Source organism: Ranitomeya variabilis, chromosome 2 (genome assembly GCF_051348905.1).
Source record: "Ranitomeya variabilis isolate aRanVar5 chromosome 2, aRanVar5.hap1, whole genome shotgun sequence".
NCBI lineage: Eukaryota > Metazoa > Chordata > Amphibia > Anura > Dendrobatidae > Ranitomeya > Ranitomeya variabilis.
In genome coordinates this window covers 310,515,918-310,540,345 of record NC_135233.1, presented here as the reverse complement: position 1 = coordinate 310,540,345, position 24,428 = coordinate 310,515,918, and the positions used below count along the sequence as shown (strand labels likewise).

At 46.7% G+C, this 24,428-nt stretch overlaps 1 protein-coding gene across 4 annotated transcripts in view; it reads left to right on the top strand.

Annotated features, from left to right (window-relative positions):
• The first annotated feature begins 11,197 nt into the window (after positions 1-11,197).
• The window catches only part of MTM1 (myotubularin 1), a 90,958-nt gene continuing 77,727 nt past the window's right edge, over positions 11,198-24,428 (top strand). Inside the window, exon 1 of one of the 4 annotated variants that reach the window (XM_077285234.1) lies at positions 11,198-11,296. Coding sequence is in view for 1 of the 4 variants with exons in the window: in XM_077285231.1 (XP_077141346.1) it covers positions 20,990-21,009 (20 nt within the window). In the remaining 3 variants the exon portion in view is untranslated. Of the gene's footprint in view, positions 11,363-11,392; positions 11,542-20,655; positions 21,010-24,428 lie in introns of those variants that run through there. The other 3 variants (XM_077285232.1, XM_077285233.1, XM_077285231.1) reach the window with 3 other exon arrangements.

The window sequence follows — 24,428 nt, the reverse complement described above, 5'->3', positions numbered from 1 at the left end:
GGGTGCATTATACTATATGAAGAACTATGGGGTGGATTGCACTACATGAAGGACTGTGGGGGGTGCATTATACAATATTGAGGACTAAAATTAGTGTACTATACTATTGGGAGGACTGAGGACTGTATTTGTCACAACTCTGTTGTCGGGTGTTCTGGGACCAGGGGCTCATTCCCTGTCCCTAACACTAGGGGCCCCTAGCTTGCCCTGTTCCCCAGGTTACTTCTGATGATGAAGATGCTGTGGCCACATACCTTGCCTTAGCTCCACCCTCAGTCTGCACCCTTACCGCACGCAGGAAGGAGGTGATTAATAGTGTACCATAATATACCAACCAGACTAACAAGATAATACGAACAGGGGTAACGAAAAATACCAAACATACAACCCCCCCATAGAATATAATACAGCCCACCTCCCCATAGAATATAATGTAGCACCATCAAAGAGTATGATGCAATCCTCCCTCATAAAATCTAATACAGCCCCCCATAGAATATAATGTAGCCCCCCATGGAATATAATACAGTCCACCTCCCCATAGAATATAATGTAGCCCCCATAGAATATAATGCAGCCCCCCATAGTATGTAACACAGCCTTCCCCATAGAATATAATGCACCCCCCATAGTATATAACACAGCCTCCCCCATAGAAGATAACGTATAATGTACCCACATTAGTATACAACACAGCCCACATAGTATACAGCACAGCCCGCATAGTATACAGCACTGCCCGCATAGTATACAGCGCAGCCTCATAATATACAGAACAGCCTCATAGCATACAGCGCAGCCTCATAGTATACAGAACAGCCTCATAGTATACAGCGCAGCCTCATAGTATACAGCGCAGCCTCGTAGTATACAGCGCAGCCTCATAGTATACAGCGCAGCCTCATAGTATACAGCGCAGCCTCATAGTATACAGCGCAGCCTCATTGTATACAGCACACAGCCTCATGGTATACAGCACTGCCTCATAGTATACAGCACAGCCTCATGGTATACAGCACACAGCCTCATGGTATACAGCACACAGCCTCATGGTATACAGCGCAGCCTCATAGTATACAGCACACTGCCTCATAGTATACAGCGCAGCTCTCCCCCCCCCCAGAATGGCCCCACAGTCCAGTACTCAGTTATAGAGTAAAAAAAACAACAACACAGCACACTCCTCACCTCTCCTCGTGCCCGCGCTGCTTCCAGTTCCTGCTCCTGCCGGCACACAGTGAGTGCACGGCAGTGTCTGTCAGAGGCAGAGGGGAGGATGATGGGAGAGGGAGCGTCAGCTCACGCTCTCTCCTCCATCATTGCTTTGAACTGTACCGGCAGACGCCGGTATAGTGAAATGCGGCAGGGGAGTCGGCGCTGGCGGCAGGCGGGCCCCCTGCCTCACAGGGGCCCCATAGCAGCTGCGTGAGGTGCTGCTAGCTGGGGGCCCCTGGGGGAGCGAGGACCTAGGCAGCTGCCTGCCCCTAACGCCGGCCCTGCCTGCAGGGGCCCCCTGGAGCCTCCGGGCCCCTGTGCAGCTGCACAGGTTGAACAGGCGGTATGTCCGCCCATGGCTTGGACATTCAGGGTTTGGAACTCTATTGATCCCTTAAACAACAGTTTCCATATTTCTTCATGTTCATCATAATAGAGAGCAATAAATATGCAAGGGGATCATGCAGGACATTGAACGTAAGGTGTAACCCTCAGATAAAGTGAAGGGTCACACACGTGTTGGATTGATCATCACTTTTTTTTGGTGCTGCTCGGGAGTCCATTGTGCATCTCCATCTCATAGATGTCTTTTGGCATTGTGCATGGTGATCTCAGGCTTATATGTAGGTAGCCTGTCAAACTCAATCTATTAGTTCTCAATTAACAGGTCTTGTGCTAATGTTCTTCACAGAATGAAACTTGGTAGTATTTGTAAATATTGCAACTGACAAATGATAATTTTATAATGCTTCATGCTTCACCTTACTGTATGTTGCCTGATACAATGTAGCGCTCAGGCTCAGCCAGTTATGCACAGTTTTGGGGCTAGGGCAGAAATCTGACCCACTTGACTTCAGAATGAATCATTTTCTACTTTTGGCCTTAGGAGACTTTGTGACTTATCTTCATTTTATGCAACTGTTGCCCATCTAAAAGCAGACATTAAATGAGAAGATGGTAAATTCAGTAGTGAGTGATAGAGAAACTATTCTATCTGATCTGGATAACAATGACACCACATAACGATACTTTATTATAGTGCTGCAGGTGGTCTTTGGGCATCGGGGAAATCACATGTAGATTTGTTGCAGAATGTTCTGTACCTGTCCGCTTCGTCTAAGCATGCCACCAATATAACTACTTTCAGATTAATGGAATTGATTTTTAGGCACAGAGATTTCTGCTGCAAATCTAACATGTAAACTTAAAGAGGCAAGTACATCATTTTCTTAAAGGAACTTTCCATTGAAATAAATGTCCTTAACTAGTCTTCGTTCTCACTTGCATTTTCCGTCCTAGGAATAGAGAAATAGAATTCATAGTAGTGCTGTTTAGAGATAGGCGAACCCGAACAGTAAACTTCGGCATCTATACCAAACACCTACTGTTCGGGCACGGACACCGAACACGGACTTCAGCAGGAAGTCTGTGTTACTGTTCGGGTTTTGCTGCCCGAACACCTGGTGTTTGTCGCACTGGCATGTGCATGACAGCACGGCAAACACTGCTTCTGATTGGCGGTGATCATCCCCGACGGTCAGAGAGCCGTGGCTCCCATGCTGTCAAAAGACAGCGGGAGCAGTCAGCTATGATCAGACGTATAAAGTTTACCTCTGGTCACTGGTATCGGCTGATGGGACAACTGCTCCCATGATCCGACCGACACCTGCTGCCGCTAATAACAGCGAGAGCAGGAGCGGCAGATGGATATATTAACCTGCGGTTCCTGCGCTTTAAATAAATAATTTAAAAAAAAACCCGGTGTGGGTTCCCCTGTATTTTTGTTAACCAACCAGGCAAAACTCACAGCTGGGGGCTGCAACTCTCAGCTGTCAGCTTCAGCAAGGCTAGTTATGAAGAAAAGAGGCGTCCCCATGCCATATTTTTTTATTTAAATAAAACATTTTAAAAAATGACATGGGGTCCCCCCCCCCATTTTTGACAGCCAACCTTGCTAAAGCAGACAGCTGGGGGCTGGTATTTTCACGCTGGTAAGGGGTCATGGACCTAAAAATAGCAGCCCGCAGCTCCCCAGAAAAGGCACATCTATTAGATGCGCCAATTCTGGCACTTTGCAAGGGTATCCCACATGCCCTGTAGCGGTGGCAAGTGGGGTTCATATTTGTGGGGTTGATGTCACCTTTGTATTGTCAGGTGACATCAAGCCCACGTCTTAGTAATGGAGAGGCATCTATAAGACACCTATCCATTACTAATCCTATAGTTGTATGGTAAATACACAGCCAGAATAAAGTCTTTTCATTGAAAAAATGACACAGACACCTTTAATAATCTCAATTAAACCATACAACCTCGCCTAATTCTACCGAAGCCGTTGATCCCCTGTAATAAAACTAAAATTAAAAAACAATAATATACCATACCTGTCTGTCGTTCTGTCCCATGCCATAATTCATGTCTGGGGGATAATTAGTTTTCAGCCTGGACGGTACCAAGATGTGAACATCCAGGCTGAGAACCACTGGGGAATGAACTGCTGCTAGAGCAGCCTCAGTGACCGGTAGTGACGTCATTGAGGTTATGTCCGGTCACTGAGGCTTTGTTCCAAGCCAGGCTGAACTGTCGTGACCTCGGTGAGATCCCCACTAGCAGCATGAGAGTTTTAAGTACCAAGTAGCACCACCTTTTGAAAGTATCACAGTTTGTAAATGCTTTTTGCAGCCAGACAAGGGTCTTTCAATTCTTGTTTGAGGGATTTTCATACATTCTTACTTTGAAAATTCTTCCAGTTCTGTGAGATACCTGGGTCATCTTGCATGCATTGTTATTTTGAAGTCTAGATACAGATTTTCAATGGTGTTCAGATCAGAGGACTGTGAGGGACATTGAAAAAACCTCCAGCTTGCACCTTTTGAGGTTGTCTATTGTGGATGTGATATCCTCTTCTTAACTTCAGCTTTTTTACAGATAGTGTTATGTTTACATCAAGAATTTGTTGAATTTTCATTGAATCCATTCTTCTCTCTACGTGTGAAATGTTCCACATGCCATTCGCTGCAACACAACCCCAAAGTATAATTGATCAACCTCCATTCTTAATGTTTGGCGAGATGTTCTTGTCCTGAAATTCTGTGCCCTTTTTCTCCCCAAATACCTTTGATCATTGTGGCCAAAGAGTTTTATTTTAAATTCATTAGTCCACGGGACTTGTTTCCAAAATGCATCAGGCTTGTTTAGATGTTCTTCTGCATACTTCAGATGCTGAATTTTATGGTGAGGATGCAGGAGCGATTTTCTTCTGATGAAATTTTTTATAAAGGCCATATTTGTGCAGCTGTCTCTGAACAGCCCCAGAGTCTGCTAAATCTTTCTGAAGGTCTTTTGCAGCGGGGGTCTGATTTCTTCTCTAGCAATCCTACGGGCAGCTGTCACTGAAATTTTGCTTGGTGCTCCAGACCTTATCTTGACCTCTACTGTTCCTATTAACTGCCATTTAATAATTAAATTTCGAACTGAGGAAAGAGCAACTTGAAAACGCAACACTTTGCTATCTTCTTATAGCCAGGCTCAGACTCGCCCGCCATTACTCTTTAATAGCGGGCAGCGTTAGCCGCAGGCTGCAGCTAACACTGCCCGCATGTAAAGCACCACAAACACACACACAGCGAGCTCACCTCCAGGCGTCCTGCTTCCTGTCTAAGAAGACAGCCCAGCTGGATGATGTCATCTTCCAGTGCGCTGTATCAGACAGAAAGCTGCCGGCGAGGAAGAGGCTGTAGGATGTACTGCTGCGGGGAGGTGAGCTGTGCTGTGTGTCTACGCACGTGTGTGTGAGATGAGCTGCTACTGCGGTGAGCTGTGCTGTGTGTGTTTGTGTGTGTGGTGAAGGACAATGATATTGGAGGGGGAGACAATGATGGAGGTGATGGGCAATGATGGTGGTGGGGGAGACAATGATGGCGGTGATGGGCAATGATGGTGGTGGGGGGAGGCATTGATGGAGGTGAGGCAATGATGGAAGTGATGGGCATAGATGGTGGGGAGACAATGATGGAGGTGATGGGCAATGATGGTGAGGGAGGCAATGATGGTGGGGAGGCAATGATGGAAGTGATGGGCAATGATGGAGGTGGGGGGGCAATGATGGAGGTGATGGGCAATAATGGTGTTGGTGGGAGGCAATGATGGAGGTGATGGGCAATGGTGGTGGTGGGAGGCAATGATGGAGGTGATGAAATGGGCAATGATGGTGGGGGGAGGCAATGATGGAGGTGATGGGCAATGGTGGTGGTGGGAGGCAATGATGGAGGTGATGAAATGGGCAATGATGGTGGTGGGCAATGATGGCGGTGGGGGAGGCAATAAAGAAGGTGATGAAATGGGCAATGATGGTGGTGGGGGAGGCAATGATGGAGTTGATGATGGAGGTGATGAAATGGACAATGATGGTGGGGAGGAGGCAATGATGGAGGTGGTGGAATGGGCAGTGATGGGGTGGTGGGGGAGAATGATAGGGGTGATGAGGACAGTGATGGGGGTGGAGAGGGGCTGCATTATACTTTGAGGGGGCTACATTATGTTCTGTGGGGTGACTGCATTACTCTCAGGGGACTACATTATATTCTGGGGGGCTACATCATACTATATGAGGGGCTACAGTATACTCTATGGGGTCTGCATTATATTCTGTGGTGGGGCAGCATTATTCTCTCAGGGGAATACATTATATTCTGGGGGGCTACATCATACTATTTGAGGGGCTACATTATACTATATGAGGGAGCTGCGTTATATCCTATGAGGGTGCTACATTATATTCTATGGTGGGGACTGCGTTATACCTGAGGGGGTTGCATTATATTTTGTGGGGTGCAACATTATATTCTATGAGAGGGGACTGCATTATATTTTATGAGGGGGCGACATTATATTCTTTGAGGGGGCTACTCCAACACTTACTACATAATTAAGATGTTTACTACATTATATTATACCCTGATATTAGCGCTTTTTACTGGACAATTGGTGGTCTTGTATCTATTTCTATGTAGCTACATAGTGGGCCCCAAGACTGATTTTCTCTGGTGGGCCCAAAGTGCTCTAGTCCGACACTGATTATAGCCTTCTGCTTTGTGGACCTCCATCTTAATTTTCAGAGTGCAAGGCAGCTGCTTAGAAGAACCAATGGCTGCTGTTTTTTTGGCACAAGGTTAGAGGCGGCTAGGTTTTTATGAATATGAAAAATAGTCCCAAAGACATATTACTTCTGTAATGTTACCATGCATTTAGTAGCATATATATGCTAAATAGCATATTGACAAACGGCAAAAAAGTGACTCAAACATGTCAAGTAATAAAAGAGAAAAATGAGTCAAAACTGCCAATATTTTACAAACGTGAACAGACTTTATTAGCAAAAATAGATAAAAACAGAACTGTTAATGTATATACATACAGTTCATAGAGCAATCAATATATGATGTAACAGCATGACAATAGGAGGTGTAGGATAAAACAGATGGGTTCTCATAGTATAGTATACTGAAACAAAATATCCTCAGTAACTGTGGTACAATATGTGTAGCATAGGTATATGCAAGTAGATTTAGTGAGGGAGGCCGAGTCATAAACTGCATGAAGGGAGAGGAGGGGCTTGGAAGCAGGTTTTTATGAAGTTGGGAAATTTGCATCATCTGGCCTTTCTGAACGATAATAAACTAGCTATAACCCTAACAGGATAATTAAGTTCTAAAACCTTGGTCAGAGTTATCTGAACACACAAATCTCCAAGGGTGCTCAAAATTTTGTTTCAGACCATTTTCCTTGTATAATATTTAAAATGTAAAAAATGTCAATATATTATTTTTTGCCAAAAATACAAAGGAAATGTGTCTCCTTTCACTTTAAACCTTTTTAGAGATTGTTTAATCTTCAACTTGCTTAACTGTTCACAATAACAGTAATTATGACCAGGGGTGCCCAAACTTCTACATGACACTGTACACAATTAGAGAAGATACTGAGATGTACACCATGTACAGTACAGACCAAAAGTTTGGACACACCTTCTCATTTAAAGATTTTTCTGTATTTTCATGACTATAAAAATTGTACATTCAAACGGAAGAAATCAAAACTATGAATTAACACATGTGGAATTATATACTTAACAAAAAAGTGTGAAACAACTGAAATTATGTCTTATATTCTAGGTTCTTCAAAGTAGCCACCTTTTGCTTTGATGACTGCTTTGCACACTCTTGGCATTCTCTTGATAAGCTTCAAGAGGTAGTCACCGAGAAAGATCTTCCAACAATCTTGGAGTTCCCAGAGATGCTTAGCACTTGTTGGCCCTTTTGCCTTCACTCTGCGGTCCAGTCACCCCAAGCCATATCGAATGGGTTCAGGTCTGGTGACTGTGGAGGCCAGGTCATCTGGCGTAGCACCCCATCACTCTCCTTCTTGGTCAAATAGCCCTTACACAGCCTGGAGGTGTGTTTGGGGTCATTGTCCTGTTGAAAACTTAATGACGGTCCAACTAAACGCAAACTGGATGGAATAGCATGCTGCTGCAAGATGCTGTGGTAGCCATGCTGGTTCAGTATGCCTTTAATTTTGAATAAATCCCCAACAGTGTCACCAGCAAAGCACCCCCACACCATCACACCTCCTCCTCCATGCTTCACGGTGGGAACCAGGCATGTAGAGTCCATCCGTTCACCTTTTCTGCGTCGCACAAAGACACGGTGGTTGGAACCAAAGATCTCAAATTTGGACTCATCAGACCAAAGCACAGATTTCTACTGGTCTATTGTCCATTCCTTGTGTTCTTTAGCCCAAACAAGTCTCTTCTGCTTGTTGCCTGTCCTTAGCAGTGGTTTTCTAGCAACTATTTTACCATGAAGGCCTGCTGCACAAAGTCTCCTCTTAACAGTTGTTGTAGAGATGTGTCTGCTGCTAGAACTCAGTGTGGCATTGACCCGGTCTCTAATCTGAGCTGCTGTTAACCTGCGATTTCTGAGGCTGGTGACTCGGATAAGCTTATCCTCAGAAGCAGAGGTGACTCTTGGTCTTCCTTTCCTGGGGCGGTCCTCATGTGAGCCAGTTTCTTTGTAGCGCTTGATGGTTTTTGCCACTGCACTTGGGGACATTTTCAAAGTTTTCCCAATTTTTCGGACTGACTGACCTTCATTTCTTAAAGTAATGATGGCCACTCGTTTTTCTTTACTTAGCTGCTTTTTTCTTGCCATAATACAAATTCTAACAGTCTATTCAGTAGGACTATCAGCTATGTATCCACCAGACTTCTGCACAACACAACTGATGGTCCCAACCCCATTTATAAGGCAAGAAATCCCACTTATTAAACCTGACAGGGCACACCTGTGAAGTGAAAACCATTCCCAGTGACTACCTCTTCAAGCTCATCAAGAGAATGCCAAGAGTGTGCAAAGCAGTCATCAAAGCAAAAGGTAGCTTCTTTGAAGAACCTAGAATATAAGACATAATTTCAGTTGTTTCACACTTTTTTGTTAAGTATATAATTCCACATGAGTTAATTCATAGTTTTGATGCCTTCAGTGTGAATGTACAATTTTCACAGTCATGAAAATATAGAAAAATATTTAAATGAGAAGGTGTGTCCAAACTATTGGTCTGTACTGTGTATATATATATATATATATATATATATATATATATATATATATATATATATAATCGTCTAAGGGTCTGTAACGGAAATACCGCGACATGGCTATGGCTGGCTAATGTAAGGTGACATTAAGCCCGGTTAGTAATGGAGAGGCGTCAATAGGACGCCTCTCCATTACTAATCCTATAGTAGTGAAAGGGTTAAAAAAAAAAAAAGGACACAGCCAGAAAAAGGTATTTTAATATTCTTAATTTCACCATACTTACCATACTTGATTGCCTGCAAAAAATTAAAAATAATAAACCAACCGTATACTACCTTTCCGCCGTAGTCCAATTAGTAGTGAGTGTCCCGCGATGATCTCCCCTATAGAACAGTGACATCGGGTGATGACACTGCTCTATAGACCTTCAGTGACACACTGACAGGAGACAATGGCTCCTGCAGTGCATCACTGAAGAGGTTACCTGAGTTCAGGGTCTCACTTTATGGCAAAGCTGCATGGGACAATGGCTTTGGGGATCAAAGTGATCACGTGATGGTGAGTATGTACTGTATGGTGTATGTACTGTATGTCTATATGTATGTTGTATGTATATGTTGTATGTACTGTATGTTGCATGTTGTATGTACTGTATGTTGTATGTACTGTATGTTGCATGTTGTATGTACTGTATGTCGCATGGTGCACGTTGCATGGTGCATGTGCACACAGTCTAGACGAGTCCGGCTCTGCTACATCTGGATGCCTGACATCCAGACATAGCAGAGCCTGTAGATCACCGGAGATAACTCTCCAGCAAACACCTACAGTACAGCTTTCTCACAATCAGCTGATCATGAGAACCAGACTAGTGACCGGAGATAACCCCCAGTCACGTGCACAGCAGTTCTCGCAGTAAGCTATCGCGAGAACTGCAGTGGATGAGGGACTTCTGGCGGCGAGACAGGTGTAAATTAGGATCTAATGATTATCTATGGGAAATTTAAGGCGCGGTGACGTAGCGTCGCCGCACTGTAAACAGACCTGCTGTGTTCTGGAAAGACACGCCACATGTCCGTTTACGCGGGTCTGCCGCCTGCGTGTTTTAATGCATAATGGAGATGGGATTTCATGAAATCCCCTCCACTATGCTGTAACATCTGGATGCTGCGGCTCTACGCAGCGTCAAACACGCAGCGTTTCCTGACCGTGGAAACACACCCTTATATTAATTTTTTTTTCAGGTGAGCGAGGGCTTCGGGGATTAGTTGTAGATTGAGAGTATGAACTATATATGTACTGTATGTGGTTTTTTTTTAAATTCAAAATATTAGCTGAATGATGGGACTACTACTGTCCTATCATTGGCTAATGAGTCAATCACTGCCACTGTAGCAGGCATAGCTGGATGGGACTTTTATAGTCCCATAGGACAATGCCTGCACACACACAGACATACACACACACAGGCATACACACAGACATACACACACACACACAGACATACACACACACAGACAGACATACACACACACACACACACAGGCATACACACACATAGGCATACACACACACAGGCATACACACACACAGGCATACACACACACACAGGCATACACACACAGGCATACACACACACACACAGGCATACACACACACACAGGCATACACACACACACAGGCATACACACGCACACAGGCATACACACGCACACAGGCATACACACACACACACAGGCATACACACGCACACAGGCATACACACACACACAGGCATACACACACACACAGGCATACACACGCACACAGGCATACACACGCACACACAGGCATACACACGCACACAGGCATACACACGCACACAGGCATACACACGCACACAGGCATACACACACACACACAGGCATACACACACACAGGCATACACACGCACACAGGCATACACACGCACACAGGCATACACACGCACACAGGCATACACACAAACAAAGCCCCATCAGACCCCCGCACAGCCACAGCACACAGCCCCGGCACACAGCCCCAGCAGACCCCCGCACAGCCACAGCACACAGCCCCGGCACACAGCCCCAGCAGACCCCCGCACAGCCCCTTATAGGAATTCAGAATGTTAGAAAGTTTCCTATCTTGTGGGAATGGCTTCCTATGGCGCTGCCGGCACCTGGACACAGAATGCGGCTATAGCTCCTTGTCACTCCGCTGACAGCTCGGTGGGGGGCGGCGGAGCTCCGCTGCTGCAGTGACAGCTCTACGATGTATAAATAACCAGCGTCTCCTCACAGGACCTCTCCCGTTTTTTTTTTTTTGTTTTTTTTAAAAGCCTCTCAAGCTTACAAAACTACAACTCCCATCGCAAATTGCGCGGCGACTCCGAGCCTTGTCCAATCCGAAGTGTTGCTTCACCGAAAAACCCCGCCCCGGCCCGGATCACGTGACCCTGGATTGGGTTGTTCTCCTTTGGAGAGGTGAGCGGCGGTTTCAGAACTTCCTGTCAGGCTCAGCGGCCCTGGAGGCGGATCTGACCCTCACAGGTAGGAAGGGGAGTCGAGGCTGAGGCCGCTGCTAGGGCCGGCACCTGCTCTGGGTCAGTCTGACCGGCGGCTGGAGCTCAGCTGGGCCCCCGGCTTGGTTGTGGAGAGCAGGCGGGGCGGTGAGAAGTGGCCGGCAGTCAGTGCGGGACGCGGCTTCTCACTGCCGTATATGTATCATGGTAGGCGCAGGTGTTATTTCTGGCCCGTCCCGGCACCTGTCCTTATCTGGAAGTGGAGGGAAGAAGCAGTGCAGCTGTGTCATATGTCAGCCTCTGGTATGGGGCTCCCCAGCCAGTACGTGTGTGCACCTGGGGGGTGACTATACTGCCCCAGTGCTGTGTGCCTCCCTGGGCCCGGTGACTATACTGCCCCGGTGCTGTGCTGTGTGCCCCCTGGGGGGGGTGACTATACTGTCCCACTGCTGTGTGCCCCCCTGGGGGGTGACTATACTGCCCCAATGCTGTGCTGTGTGCCCTCCTGGGGGGTGACTATACTGCCCCAGCCAGTACGTGTGTGCACCTGGGGGGTGGCTATACTGCCCCGGTGCTGTGTGCCTCCCTGGGCCCGGTGACTATACTGCCCCGGTGCTGTGCTGTGTGCCCCCTGGGGGGGGTGACTATACTGCCCCGATGCTGTGCTGTGTGCCCCCTGGGGGGGTGACTATACTGCCCCAGTGCTGTGTGCACCCTGGGGGGTGACTATACTGCCCCAATGCTGTGCTGTGTGCCCTCCTGGGGGGGTGACTATACTGCCCCAGCCAGTACGTGTGTGCACCCTGGGGGGTGACTATACTGCCCCAGTGCTGTGCTGCCCCCTGGGGGGGTGACTATATTGCCTCAGTGCCGTGCTGTGTTCCCCCCTGGGGGGTGGCTATACTGCCCCAGTGCTGTGAGGCCCCCTGGGGGGTGACTATACTGCCCCGGTGCTGTGCTGTGTGCCCCCTGGGGGGGTGGCTATACTGCCCCACTGCTGTGCTGTGTGCACCCTGGGGGGTGACTATACTGCCCCAATGCTGTGTGCCCCTGGGGGTGTGGCTATACTGCCCCAGTTCTGTGCTGTGTGCCCCCCAGGGGGGTGACTATACTGCCCCGTGCTGTGCTGTGTGCCCCCCCTGGGGGGTGACTATACTGCCCCAGTGCTATGTCCTGCACTCGCCACTTGGGGGCGATGGCGCTGTCATTGGTATCCTAGATCTTTGGCTATTGCTAACATGTCACCTATCTGACCTGAAGTCGGTAGTAATCAGCATAGAGATGAGCGAATTTGATCAGGTCAGGGCTTCTGCAGCAAGCTGTAGCACTTACCGAATAACTGCAGGGGGAACCCGGATACCTGGATCGCTCCGGCTGTTTGGCTTCGCAGCTGCATGTGTCGCGGCTGTGTGACAGCCTGTGTGTTGGGCTCTCCATGCCTGTGCTGTCACACAGCCGCGACACATGCAGCTGTGGAGCCAAACACCGGGAGCGATCCAGGTATCCGGGTTCCCCCTGCAGTTATTCGGTAAGTGCTACAGCTTGCTGCAGAAGCTCTGACCTGATCAAATTCGTTCATCTCTAAAGCAGCCTAGATTCTGCTGAGAGCATTGCAAGATTATTAAAGAAGGTTTTCATGATTATTTATTTTTACTTTTTTTAAATTGGTCCAGGCGAACAAATGGTATAAATAACAAAATGAGTTGTCATCTGACTGCTTCTGCTAGTCACTGGCCTCCGTACTCGTGCTTCTGAGCCCACCAGCCCAGGTGACGGGTGGGACGGCGTCTTCATGCCAGTGGTGATCGCAGAAAGGAGACTTGTGGGATGAATAATACTTTATACCAGATTCTCTAGAATCCTGGGAAACCCCTTTACGTGTTTTCTCATCTGAGCTCTGGGGCCCCCACTGATCCTGGGCCCCAGGGGGAGTAACACTACACCAGCTCCGCTCTCCACAATGAATGGGGCAGCTGCAGTACATTGTGGAGCCACGTCCCCTCCATTCTCAGGTCAGTGGGGGTCTCAGAGATCAGAGCGCACCAGATATAATGTGAAGGATATGGGAGCGATATGTGCTGACGTGTTCAGGCTAGAGCCCCTATAAGGTGGCAGGTTTACTGTAACGCCTGTAAGATGTAGCCTACAGCCTGCAGTGATCCTGAACCTACTGAACCGCCGCACAACCAGCTCTGCCCTCTCCTAGTGTATCATCACCCATCCCTTGCAGACTGTGAGCCCTCGCGGGCAGGGTCCTCCCTCCTTATGTACCCGTGTGCCTTGTTTTTGCTCATGTTTAATGTATTTGTCTATATTTGCCCCGTATTTCACATGTAAAGCGCCATGGAATAAATGGCGCTATAAAAATGAATAATAATAATAATAATGTATATATTGGTTAAAGGATCTGTCACCAGACCTTAAAGAAACACTACTAAATTGTTAAAAAGGGCATAATGTTCATGTGTCTGCAGCTCGGTGCTTGGTCAGGAAGATCCCACCGCGACGGCTGTCATATATGGGCTGGTGTCTGTGTATACAGCTGGTAAAGCTCCACAGAGGTTCCCCCCCCCTCTATTACCCAGCTGGCGGTCCTGGTGGACACCGAATCCTGCGCTCGGACCGCGGAGCGTGTCTGCTGTGCAGGCTCTTCACACTTGTTAGCTGCACCCGATCCCTTTCACAGTATAGTGAGAATTGCTGTACGCTTCTGCTATATTGATATCATCCAGGGCTCAGGAGGCCAAGGCGCTCAGAATATTGCGGAGTTTCTTTCTAAAATTTGCCAAGCCCTGAAGTCTGGACCCGTACTATACAGCTTGGCTGCTAAACCATGTTCTACATGATGTGCTTCATTATTGTACGTTTTCTGTAAACATGGTGGAACAGTTTTGGATAGTCTTGGGAATTAACTTTTGGAAATTGTCTTATTTCAGGTGCCCACGGACTGGAACTAGCAGCACTTCAGATGCAACGTATGTTCTCTGCGTCCAAAGAGCTGCGGTCTATTGCATGCAGGTGAATCCGCATCTGTCCACTGCACTGTGCGCATTTACCACATTCAATACATTCTATTGATGGAACTTCTGTTGCAGAAACCTGTGTCTCCGCAAGAGAAACTGACATGCTGCAGTCTGGAGAGATGCACCGCATGTCAGTCTCCGCAGGTGATCCGCAGGTATCTGTTCATGCATAGCGCACATGGGATTTCTAGAAATCCCATCCACTATGCTGTAACATCTGGCTGCTGTAGTTTTGATGCTGCAGCAGTTCCTGATCGTGGGCACGTACCTTTATTGTTATTATTGGTTGTGTTTTGTTGGGTAAGTATACAGGTGTTTGCATCAGAAGGGATTTGTATGCCTTTCATGCTTGCCACTTTCTAGTTGTTAAATCACCTCTTTCTGTATATTTCTTACATGTATTTTGGTTCTCCATTCATTCCCTCCTAGACCCTTCACAGTCTGGTTTCCGCCCCCTACATTCGACAGAAACTGCACTCATCAAGGTGACCAATCACCTTCTGACAGCAAAAAGTAACAGTGACCACTCTCTGCTCATTCTTCTCGACCTTTCTGCAGCTTTTGACACTGTTGACCACCCTCTCCTAATCTCTAGGCTCCAGTCATTAGACATTAAGGACACTGCTCTCTCCTGATTCCCTTCCTATCTTTCTGACCGCTCCTTCAGTGTTCTGTTTGCTGGCTCCACTTCATCTCCTCTTCCTCTCACTGTTGGGGTACCTCAGGGCTCAGTCCTTGGCCCCCTTCTCTTCTCCCTCTACACAGCCCCAACTGGACAGACCATCAGCAGATTTGGCTTTCAGTACCATCTTTATGCTGATGACACACAACTATACACGTCATTCCCTGACCTTACCCCCGCTGTACTAGAGAATGCCAGTGACTGTCTGTCCGCAGTCTCCAACATCATGTCCGCTCTCTATCTGAAACTCAACCTCTCCAAAACTGAACTTCTTCTGCTCCCGCCATCTACTAACCTCCCTAAGGCTAGGTTCACATTGCGTTATGGCTGTACGTTAAACCGCGGCATAACGCGGTGTAATGTAGTCCATTAACGCCGCCATTGAAAGCAATGTTGGACGCATCGCTAGCGCACGCCCACAATGGGCGTGCGCTAGGCGATGTGCCGTCATTGAGTGACGGACCCGAGACGCAGGCTGCAGCGTTTCCGGGTCCGTCACTGCTAGCGCAGATGGAGCTAGCAGATGCTCCATCTGCGCTAGCGCTGTGCCAAAGACGGCGTATGCGCTGAACGGACTGCACTAACGCAATGTGAACCTAGCCTAAATCTGACATTTCCCTCTCTGTGGGTGGCACCATAATAACAGTTCGGCAGCAGGCGCGCTGTCAGGGTGTTATGTTTTACTCCGATCTCTCCTTCACATCCCATATACAATCTCTTGCCCGCTCGTGCCGCTTACACCTAAAGAACATCTCTAGAATCCGCCCTTTTCTCACCATGGAAACAACAAAAACCCTCACTGTCGCCCTGATCCACTCCCGCCTGGATTACTGTAATGCTCTATTAATTGGCCTCCCCCTTACTCGACTTTCCCCTCTCCAGTCTATCCTTAATGCGGCAGCCCGGGTCGTCCATCTGGCTAATCGTCACTCGGACGTGTCCGCTCTTCGCCAGTCGTTACACTGGCTGCCCATTCATTACAGGATACAATTCAAAGTACTTGTTCTCACCCACAAAGCTCTCCACAGTGCGGCACCCCCTTACATCTCCTCCCTCATTTCTGTCTATCGGCCTAACCGACCTCTGCGCTCTGCAAATGACTTTCGACTAACCTCTGCAACTAATCCGTACCTCCCACTCCCGACTCCAAGACCTCTCCCGTGCTGCGCCAATCCTCTGGAATGCTCTACCCCAAGATATTAGGACCATCCACAACTTGCATAGTTTTAGGCGCTCGCTCAAAACACATTTGTTTAGAGCGGCCTATCATGTTCACTAATCAAAGTCATTTTATGTTTGTGTGTAGCCCATTCACTATCTCCATCTATCCCCCACCCCCTGAAGATGGCTGGACCATCATTGTAAATACATCATTGTAAATACACACCTGCACTTTGTATCTCCTCCACCTCATTGTAGATTGTAAGCTCTCACGAGCAGGGTCGTCTTATTTTGCTTTATTATTGTATTGTTAACATTGTTACCTATGACTGTTGTGTTTGAAACTGTTAAACTGTAAAGCGCTGCGGAATATGTTGGCGCTATATAAATAAAGAATATTATTATTATAGTTAGATTAAACTGTAATGTTTTATTGGAAGTGCTTCAGTTTTTTATGGTTTTGCTTTTGTTTTTGTGGCTGCCCTGCCACTGACTTTTTTTTTTTTTTCTACAATGTAAACCATATTTAGTGAGTTGCTTCCAAAGCTGCCCGCAAGGAGTACATGCTACTTCCCTTAACCGCTTCATGGTGTCCGAGCCCTGAGGGTATGTATATTGTTACAGAGCGGACAGCTTCTTAGGGGGAAGCCCAGCAAAAAAAATGAACATGTCTCTATTAGGAAATCTGTCACCAGGGTTAGGTGGAAAGAAACCTGGTGACAGATTTCCTCTAAGACAACTCCTCCTTTCAGTGTGTTTTTATTAATAATCTCTTAAAAATTCCCACATATCAAAAGGAACCAAATAAAATGGTAATTCATCATTTAAACAAAAAATAAATTATAGGGCGGCACGGTGGCTCAGTGGTTAGCAGTGATGCTGTGCAGGCCTGTGAGCTCAAATCCCACCAAGAACATCATCTGCAAAGAGTTTATGTTCTCCCCGTGTTTGTTTGGGTTTCCTCTGGGTTTTCGGGTTTCCTCTGGGTTCTCTGGTTTCCTCCCACATTACAGAGACCTACTGATAGGGAATTTATATTGTGAGCCCCAATGGGGACAGTGGTGATGATGTGCTGTGATTGATGGGAGCACAGAGCACTGACGCTCGGCTAGTGTCGTTAGCATATCGCATCCGATGTGACTCCAGTGTGACACCAGCCGTACAAGCAGTGCTAGGAGAGAAAAAAACCCCTAAGAATTAAAGAGATGAACTACAGTTTGGTACAAAACACTCACATTGCGGCTTTTGTGTTACCATATGCATTCGGCATCACACAGCTTTAATTTCTTATGTGCTGTGAAGCTGTAATCACACAGAAAATGCAAATTCATCGTGCTCAATGTATAAAAACAAGGAAGGACGTTGGAAATGTGGCAATATAATTGGCAACCAGCAAGCCTTAATTTGAACAGGTTTTTTTTTTTTTTTTTTAATTGAAGGTCTCTTCTGTAGACTTCATCTACATCGGTGATGAGACTACTTGTGTCTTTGTTTTTTTTTTTTTTTGTAAAAAATTGGATTACTTCCTGTTAGAAGAAAGCATGGATAAGTTCAGGATTCAGGGGAAGCGCAGTTTTGATATTCATGTGATGGTAAATAAGTTGCTGCAAAAAGTACCTTGGAATCTGACAACTCGGCGCATCATGCAGATTCTAACAGTATTTTTTACACCAGCGTTTTAAAGCCAAAATCAGAAGCGAATGCATAAGAGAGAAGTCTAAAGCTTCCTTTACCTGTAGCAGAGATGCTGTGGTTTTTCTATCTGAATTTTCTATTGGCAGTATTTATTATGTCTTCCATACGCTGCAGAAAGCAAGTTGATTCAGATTGCAAACTTTTGAAAATACTCACTTATTAGAGGTCATAAAGTGCAAAACAAAAGTTTTGTAGATTCTCCTGTGGACATCTTATGGGTGCCTTGCCAAAAATCTGAAGCTTGCAATTAATAATTCCCTGTCACTTCTGTGGCTGCCATGTGCCCTGCTAGTCTCTGTCCACCCTGCCCTTCTGCGATGACTTATTTTCCCATGTTTGCGCACACGTTTTTGAGGCTTTCTCTCACTTAACACTAGAAAACAACCGTTACCTGGGAAATCGAGTCAGGGAAGAGCCGGCCATCCATGCCTAGCGCTCCCTATTCATTTTGTGGGAGCTGCAGATGAAGCATTCCTGTGATCCATAAATGTGAGAGATGGGACATCCCCTTTAACAAGGGAGGACCATCATGAATCATCAGGTGGAAAGGCTCAGATAAGTCAGCAATGTCCATCATTTCATTCTCATGGTGGATTTCCATGTCAGTTTTTCGTCCTCTGGCCGTTGGCGTTGCCTGAGCATTAGGCCAGAGGCTTCTGCTGGTCCTCGGTTGCTAGCCTGCGTCCCTGTAGGATTGCATTCAGAGCGTGTGTTTGATTTCTTGGCTGCTGCCCTTTGTGGTTCCTCTCGAGAACAATAAAGCTCTTAAGACTTGACAGATGTCCGTTTAGAGAGACGCACTTGTGCTCCGCTCCGATACTCTGCAGCCGTGCCCAGTCCTCCCATAAATAACAATGATGGGAGAATGGAGCCCATTTCTGTTACAAACCATAGAAGACATCTTCCAATCATGTCATTAAAACGGTGTCCAATCAATATGATTCCAATGCATTAACCAAGATGTAACACTGCAGGGGTCTTCTCAGCAGCCGGTCTAGACAAGGAACGCAGCACTTACAAGTGCTTTACTTGCTCTGGCCAAAGTCAATGCTCTGCTGTTCTCCAATGCTGCAGAGGCAAAGATGCTCTGGTTGCAGCCTGGGCGAGCGCGTAGTTTGGGCCAGAGTTACAACCATGCCACTAGTCCGAACTGTCAGCAGCGCACTGCCTTCCGTGATCAGTGTGCCCCTGAACATAGGGTAATGTGATGCCACTAGTTGCGACAAGGTGTACCCAAACTGTAGTATATCACCTCTGTGTCAGCAGGCCTCAGGGGCAAAGCAGGACCCAGACCTGACTGTTCAGACACCTGCCCATGGAAAGCTATATAGCCAAAACGCACAGCCCAGAAACTGGAGCCATTTATACTTGCCTTTTTAATGTTATGCAGTACCCATGGGTCACTGAGGGGTTGTTCTGTAGTAGACAAATCTTTTAACCCCTTCACGACATGCGCCATACATGTGCTTCACATGGCGTGTCTCCCCCTTTGATGCAGGCTTTGGCGGTGAGCCCACATCTCTCCCAGTGGTCGGCGCTCATAGCAAGTCAGCAATTCTGCTACATACAGGCAATTTGATCCCCTGTATGTAGCAGAGCCGATCGGATTATGGCAGCTTCTAGTCTCCCATGGGGACTATTGAAGCATGCGAGAAGTAAAAAAAAATTCAAATCACCCACCTATCGCCCCCTTCAAAATAAAACAATATAAAAATCAAACATACCTGTATGTACTGTATTATCACTGCATTCAGAATCGCCCAATCTATCAATATAAAAAAAGAATTAACCCAATCGCTAAACGACGTAACAAGAAAAAAGTCAAAATGCCAGAACTATGGTTTTTTGATCGCTGCAACATTGCATTAATATGCAATAAAGGGCGATCAAAAGATCATATCTGCTCCAAAATGGCATTATTAAAAATGTCAGCTTGGTGCCCAAAAAATAAGCCCTCAGCTAACCCGAGATCACGAAAAATAGACACGCTTCGGGTATCGGAAAATGGCGCAGGTTTTTTTTTTTTTTTTTTAAACAAACTTTGGAATTTTTTTTTCACCACTTAAATAAAAAGATCCTAGAGATGTTTGGTGTCTATGAACTCGTAATGACCTGGAGAATCATAATGGCAGGTCAGTTTTAGCTTTTGGTGAACATGTTAAAAAAAAATATCCAAAAAACAGTTGTGGAATTGCACTTTTTTTTTGCAATTTCCCGCATTCAGAATTTGTTTCCCGTTTTTGAGTACCCTATATGGTAAAATCAATGGTGTAGTTCAAAAGTACAACGCTTCCCGCAAAAAACAAGCCCTCACATGGCCATATGGATGGAAAAATAAAAAAGGTTAAGGCTCTGGGAAGAAGGGGAGCGAAAAACAGAAACGCAAAAAATGAAAAAGGGCTCTGTCTAGAAGGGGTTAAGGGAACTTATAGGGGTGTAGGAGGTTGTGGAAATCTGCATCCTAGTGCACTGCTTGTGTGACAGTCTTGCTTTTTATTTTAGAAATGTTGGTAAAATAAGGTGGAGGCGCTGCGATTCCTTCAGCTCCTTTCCATGCAGCCTGGCCGGCTCACCCAGTAACGCAGCGGGGGGCTGCGGCTCTGATTGGTGGTCGGCAGCTCCGGCACGCAACGTTACTTACATTCTGTTTTTCTATTTGCTGCCTTGATTATAATAACCAATGGCAATAAAACCACCCATTCCCGTTCTGTAATCCATCCAATGTGCAGCTTGTATATGTGGCTGCGGCCGCTGTAGTATGCTCTTACGTTAATATTCCTCGTCCTTTGTGTGACCACAGCCGACAGTGCTTTAAAAGGGAAGAAATGAAATCATGGCCTTTTTCCAGCTCGATGCGTCTTTGTGCTATTGATTCCTTGATTCATGGAAATGACTGTTGTGTGTGTGATGGTTGCCTGGCAACCGGACTAGATGATATTCCGCATTCTGGGGACTATTTTTACCTGATTGAATCCCATCACTGAAATCCAGCAGCTCGACGTGGTGTATTATTTCCAAATGGAGTAATATTTGTACACGAGGCTTATGCTGCTGAAGGCCGATAAAGCTTCAAGGAATTGGAGGTTTCGTGTCCATGTGCAGCGCTGGCAAAAGGTTGGACACCTGTACATGCAATGCTTTCTCTTGTTCTTATTGGAATGTGCACATTGTAGATTCAGACTGAAGGCAGCAAAGCCACAAAGGAGCAAACAAGTAGTACAGACACGTGTAAGGCTACTTTCACACTAGCTTCGTTCGACGCAATGCGTCGTTTTGGAGAAAAACGCATCCTGCAAATTTGCCCGCAGGATGCGTTTTTTTCTCCATTGACTTGCATTAGCGACGGATTGCCACACGTCGCATCCGTCGTGCGACGGATGCGTCGTGTTTTGGCGGACCATCGGCACAAAAAAAGTTCCATGTAACTTTTTTTGTGCGTCGAGTCCACCATTTTCGACAGCGCATGCGCGGAACTCCGCCCCCTCCTCCCCGGACATTACAATGGGGCAGCGGATGCGTTGTAAAACTGCATCCGCTGCCCACGTGCTAAATTAACACACTGTCCGTCGGCCGACGGTTTGCGACGGCCCGTACCGACGGACTAGTGTGAAAGTAGCCTAAGACAATCCAGACTGTTAACCCCTTAGTGACGGAGCCAATTTGGTACTTAAAGACCAAGCCAATTTTTGCAATACTGACCAGTGTCACTTTATGTGGTCATAACTCTGGAACGTTTAAACAGATCCCACTGACTCTGAGACTGATGGACGTTTTGCAAACATTTTGCAATTTTCAAACTTTTTAATTTTTGTGCCCTTAAGTCAGAGAGTGATGTCACACAAAATAGATAATAAATAACATTTCCCACATGTCTACTTTACATCAGCACAATTTTGTAAACATAATTTATTTTCCTTAGGATGTTATAAGGGTTAAAAGTTGACCATCGATTTCTCATTATTACAAAACCATTTTGTAGGGACCACATTACATTTGAAGTGAGTTTGTGGGGTCAATATAACAGAAAATACCTAAAAGTGACACCATTCCAAAAACTGCACCCCTCAAGGTGTGCAAAACCACATTCAAGAAGTTTATCAACCCTTCAGGTGCTTCATGAGAACTAAAGCAATGTGGAAGGAAAAAATGAACATTTTACTTTCTCTAGTTGCCGTCCACGACAGCCCAGGAGGTTGTCTCCATACCCTAATGGGGGACAGGAAGCACAAGAGGTTAAAAACCCCTCCCACCTCCCATTAACCAGTGTCTTTCCTGTTCCCCATGGGGCATGGAGAGGTTCCTGGTGTGCTGCGCGGCCGGCTCTGGCAGTGTACCTTATAATCTTGTCGGGCCCCCAGGGCTTCCTACTCCGTTATGCTCCCGTCTCTTCGGATTCTGGGACCGCATTCCCGGCCTCCTGCGTCCCCTTGCGGGGGTAAAGCGGGCCGGTGATCCCATCCCGGAGGCCTCCCTGAGCTCTCCGGCGTCCCCCCCTCCTGTGCGCGCTGTTCGGCGACCCGGAAGTCATGTGACGCTTCACTTCCGGGTCGGCGCTCCTGTGTGAAGGAGCGTTACTCTGTCTGGGATGGACCTCCGAACGGCGTGTGAGGCACGCTGCATCCTCGCACGCCTGCCTGGGACTGCGGAGGGGGAGGGGCGGCTAAGTGCCACGCGCTGGGGCAGCATTATTTTCTATATAAGCTGCAGAAGACGTCTCAGGTAAGCCTGCTCAGCATGGATACGTCTTGCCCTGCAGCTGCAGAGCCCAGCGCTCCCCAAGCCCCAGTAAGTGTGGCAGGGACGGGTCCCATTTAAAGGTAGATTTTAGTGTACCTTCTCATACTGCTTCCTCTCTCATTTCAGGGAGACAAGCCTGGCCATAAAGCTACTACTAAGCGCAAATGTGCTACTTGTAATGGAAAACTGCCCTTAAAATGGGAGAAAAAAATGGTGCCAACCCTGTACGGACAAAATAATCCAGGCTGAACATCCTTCACTAATTGAAGAGATACGTTCCTGGTTAGACATCTTTAGCCACGCTTTCTCCACCGCCACCACCACCCTCACCTGGTCCATCGCTTCCCAAGAAGAGAAAGATCCAGGAATATTCTGATTCAGAATCTGATGGCTCTTATGCGTCATCCTCAGTTAAATGGGAAGATGTCCTACCTCATAAAACTGCTGAAATCAGAAAATACCTTTTTTACTCTGAATATATTGAGGAATTGGTGTCCGCAGTGAGGAATACTATGGGGCTAAAGGAGGAACCCGTTCCTCAGTCTATACAGGATGAGTTATTCGGCATACATACTGATAAACAACCTGGTTTTCCCGTACACAAAAGTATCATTGATATGATCAATAATGAGTGGGAACTTCCTGAGAAACGGCTAACCACCCCGTCAGACTTTAAACATCGGTTTCCTCTGGATGAGGATTCAATTAAATGGAACATCCCAAAAATAGATGATCAGGTGGCTAGAGTGGCAAAAGACTGCCCTGCCATTCAAAGACTCCTCCCAGTTAAAAGATCCCTTAGATAGGAAGACTGAAAGCCTACTCAAAAAATCCTGGGAAACTTCCACTTCGGCCCTCAGGTTCAATATTGCATCCACCTGTGTAGCCCGGTCTCTCTTCCGCTGGATGGAAGCATTAGAAAACCACATCTCTCAGGGTACTCCGAGAGATGAAGTCTTGGACTCCTTGCCTATTTTACATAGCGCAACTGGATTTCTTGCAGACGCCTCCCTGGAATCCATCCGTGTAGCCGCCAGGTCTTTAGTCCAGACAAATTCGTCCAGAAGAGCTCTCTGGCTAAAGATGTGGAGTGGAGATGTCACTTCAAAAATAAAGCTGTGTTCCATTCCCTTTAAGGGTGACTGTGTTCAGGCCCTCATTAGATGACATCCTGGAAAAAGCCACGGACAGGAAAAAGACTCTTCCTGAACAGAGACCTCCCAGGAAGCATTTTTTTCGGGCTTCCCAGTCCCAGCCCTCCCAGGTTAAGGGAAAAGGAAAATCCGGTAGATGGAGTTATGCCAAGGGGAAACCCAAAAATATTCCCCAGCAGTCACAGCAAGAAAAACAATGACTCCGATCCGGTGGGGGGGAGGCTTTCGAACTTCGTTCACAGTTGGCAGAATATCTCCAACAGCCCTTGGGCCGTAAGTGTTATCCAACAAGGTCTTCTTATAGAGTTCGAGGTGCTTCCTCCCAGGATCCTAAGAGTCACCTCCCCATCATCTCGGGAGACTCAGAAATTAATGATGTCAGGTTTACAAGATCTGATGACCTTGAGAGCTATTTCAATGGTCCCGGTAAACGAGCAGGGAAAAGGGCATTACTCCCGTATATTTATGGTAAAAAAGCCTTCCGGACAAGCCCGGATCATAATAAATCTAAAAGCTCTCAACCAATACATTACTTACCGCAAATTCAAAATGGAGTCAGTAAAATCAGCCATCCCTCTGATAGCTCCTCATTCATATATGGCAACAATAGATCTCAAAGATGCCTATTTCCATATCCCGATA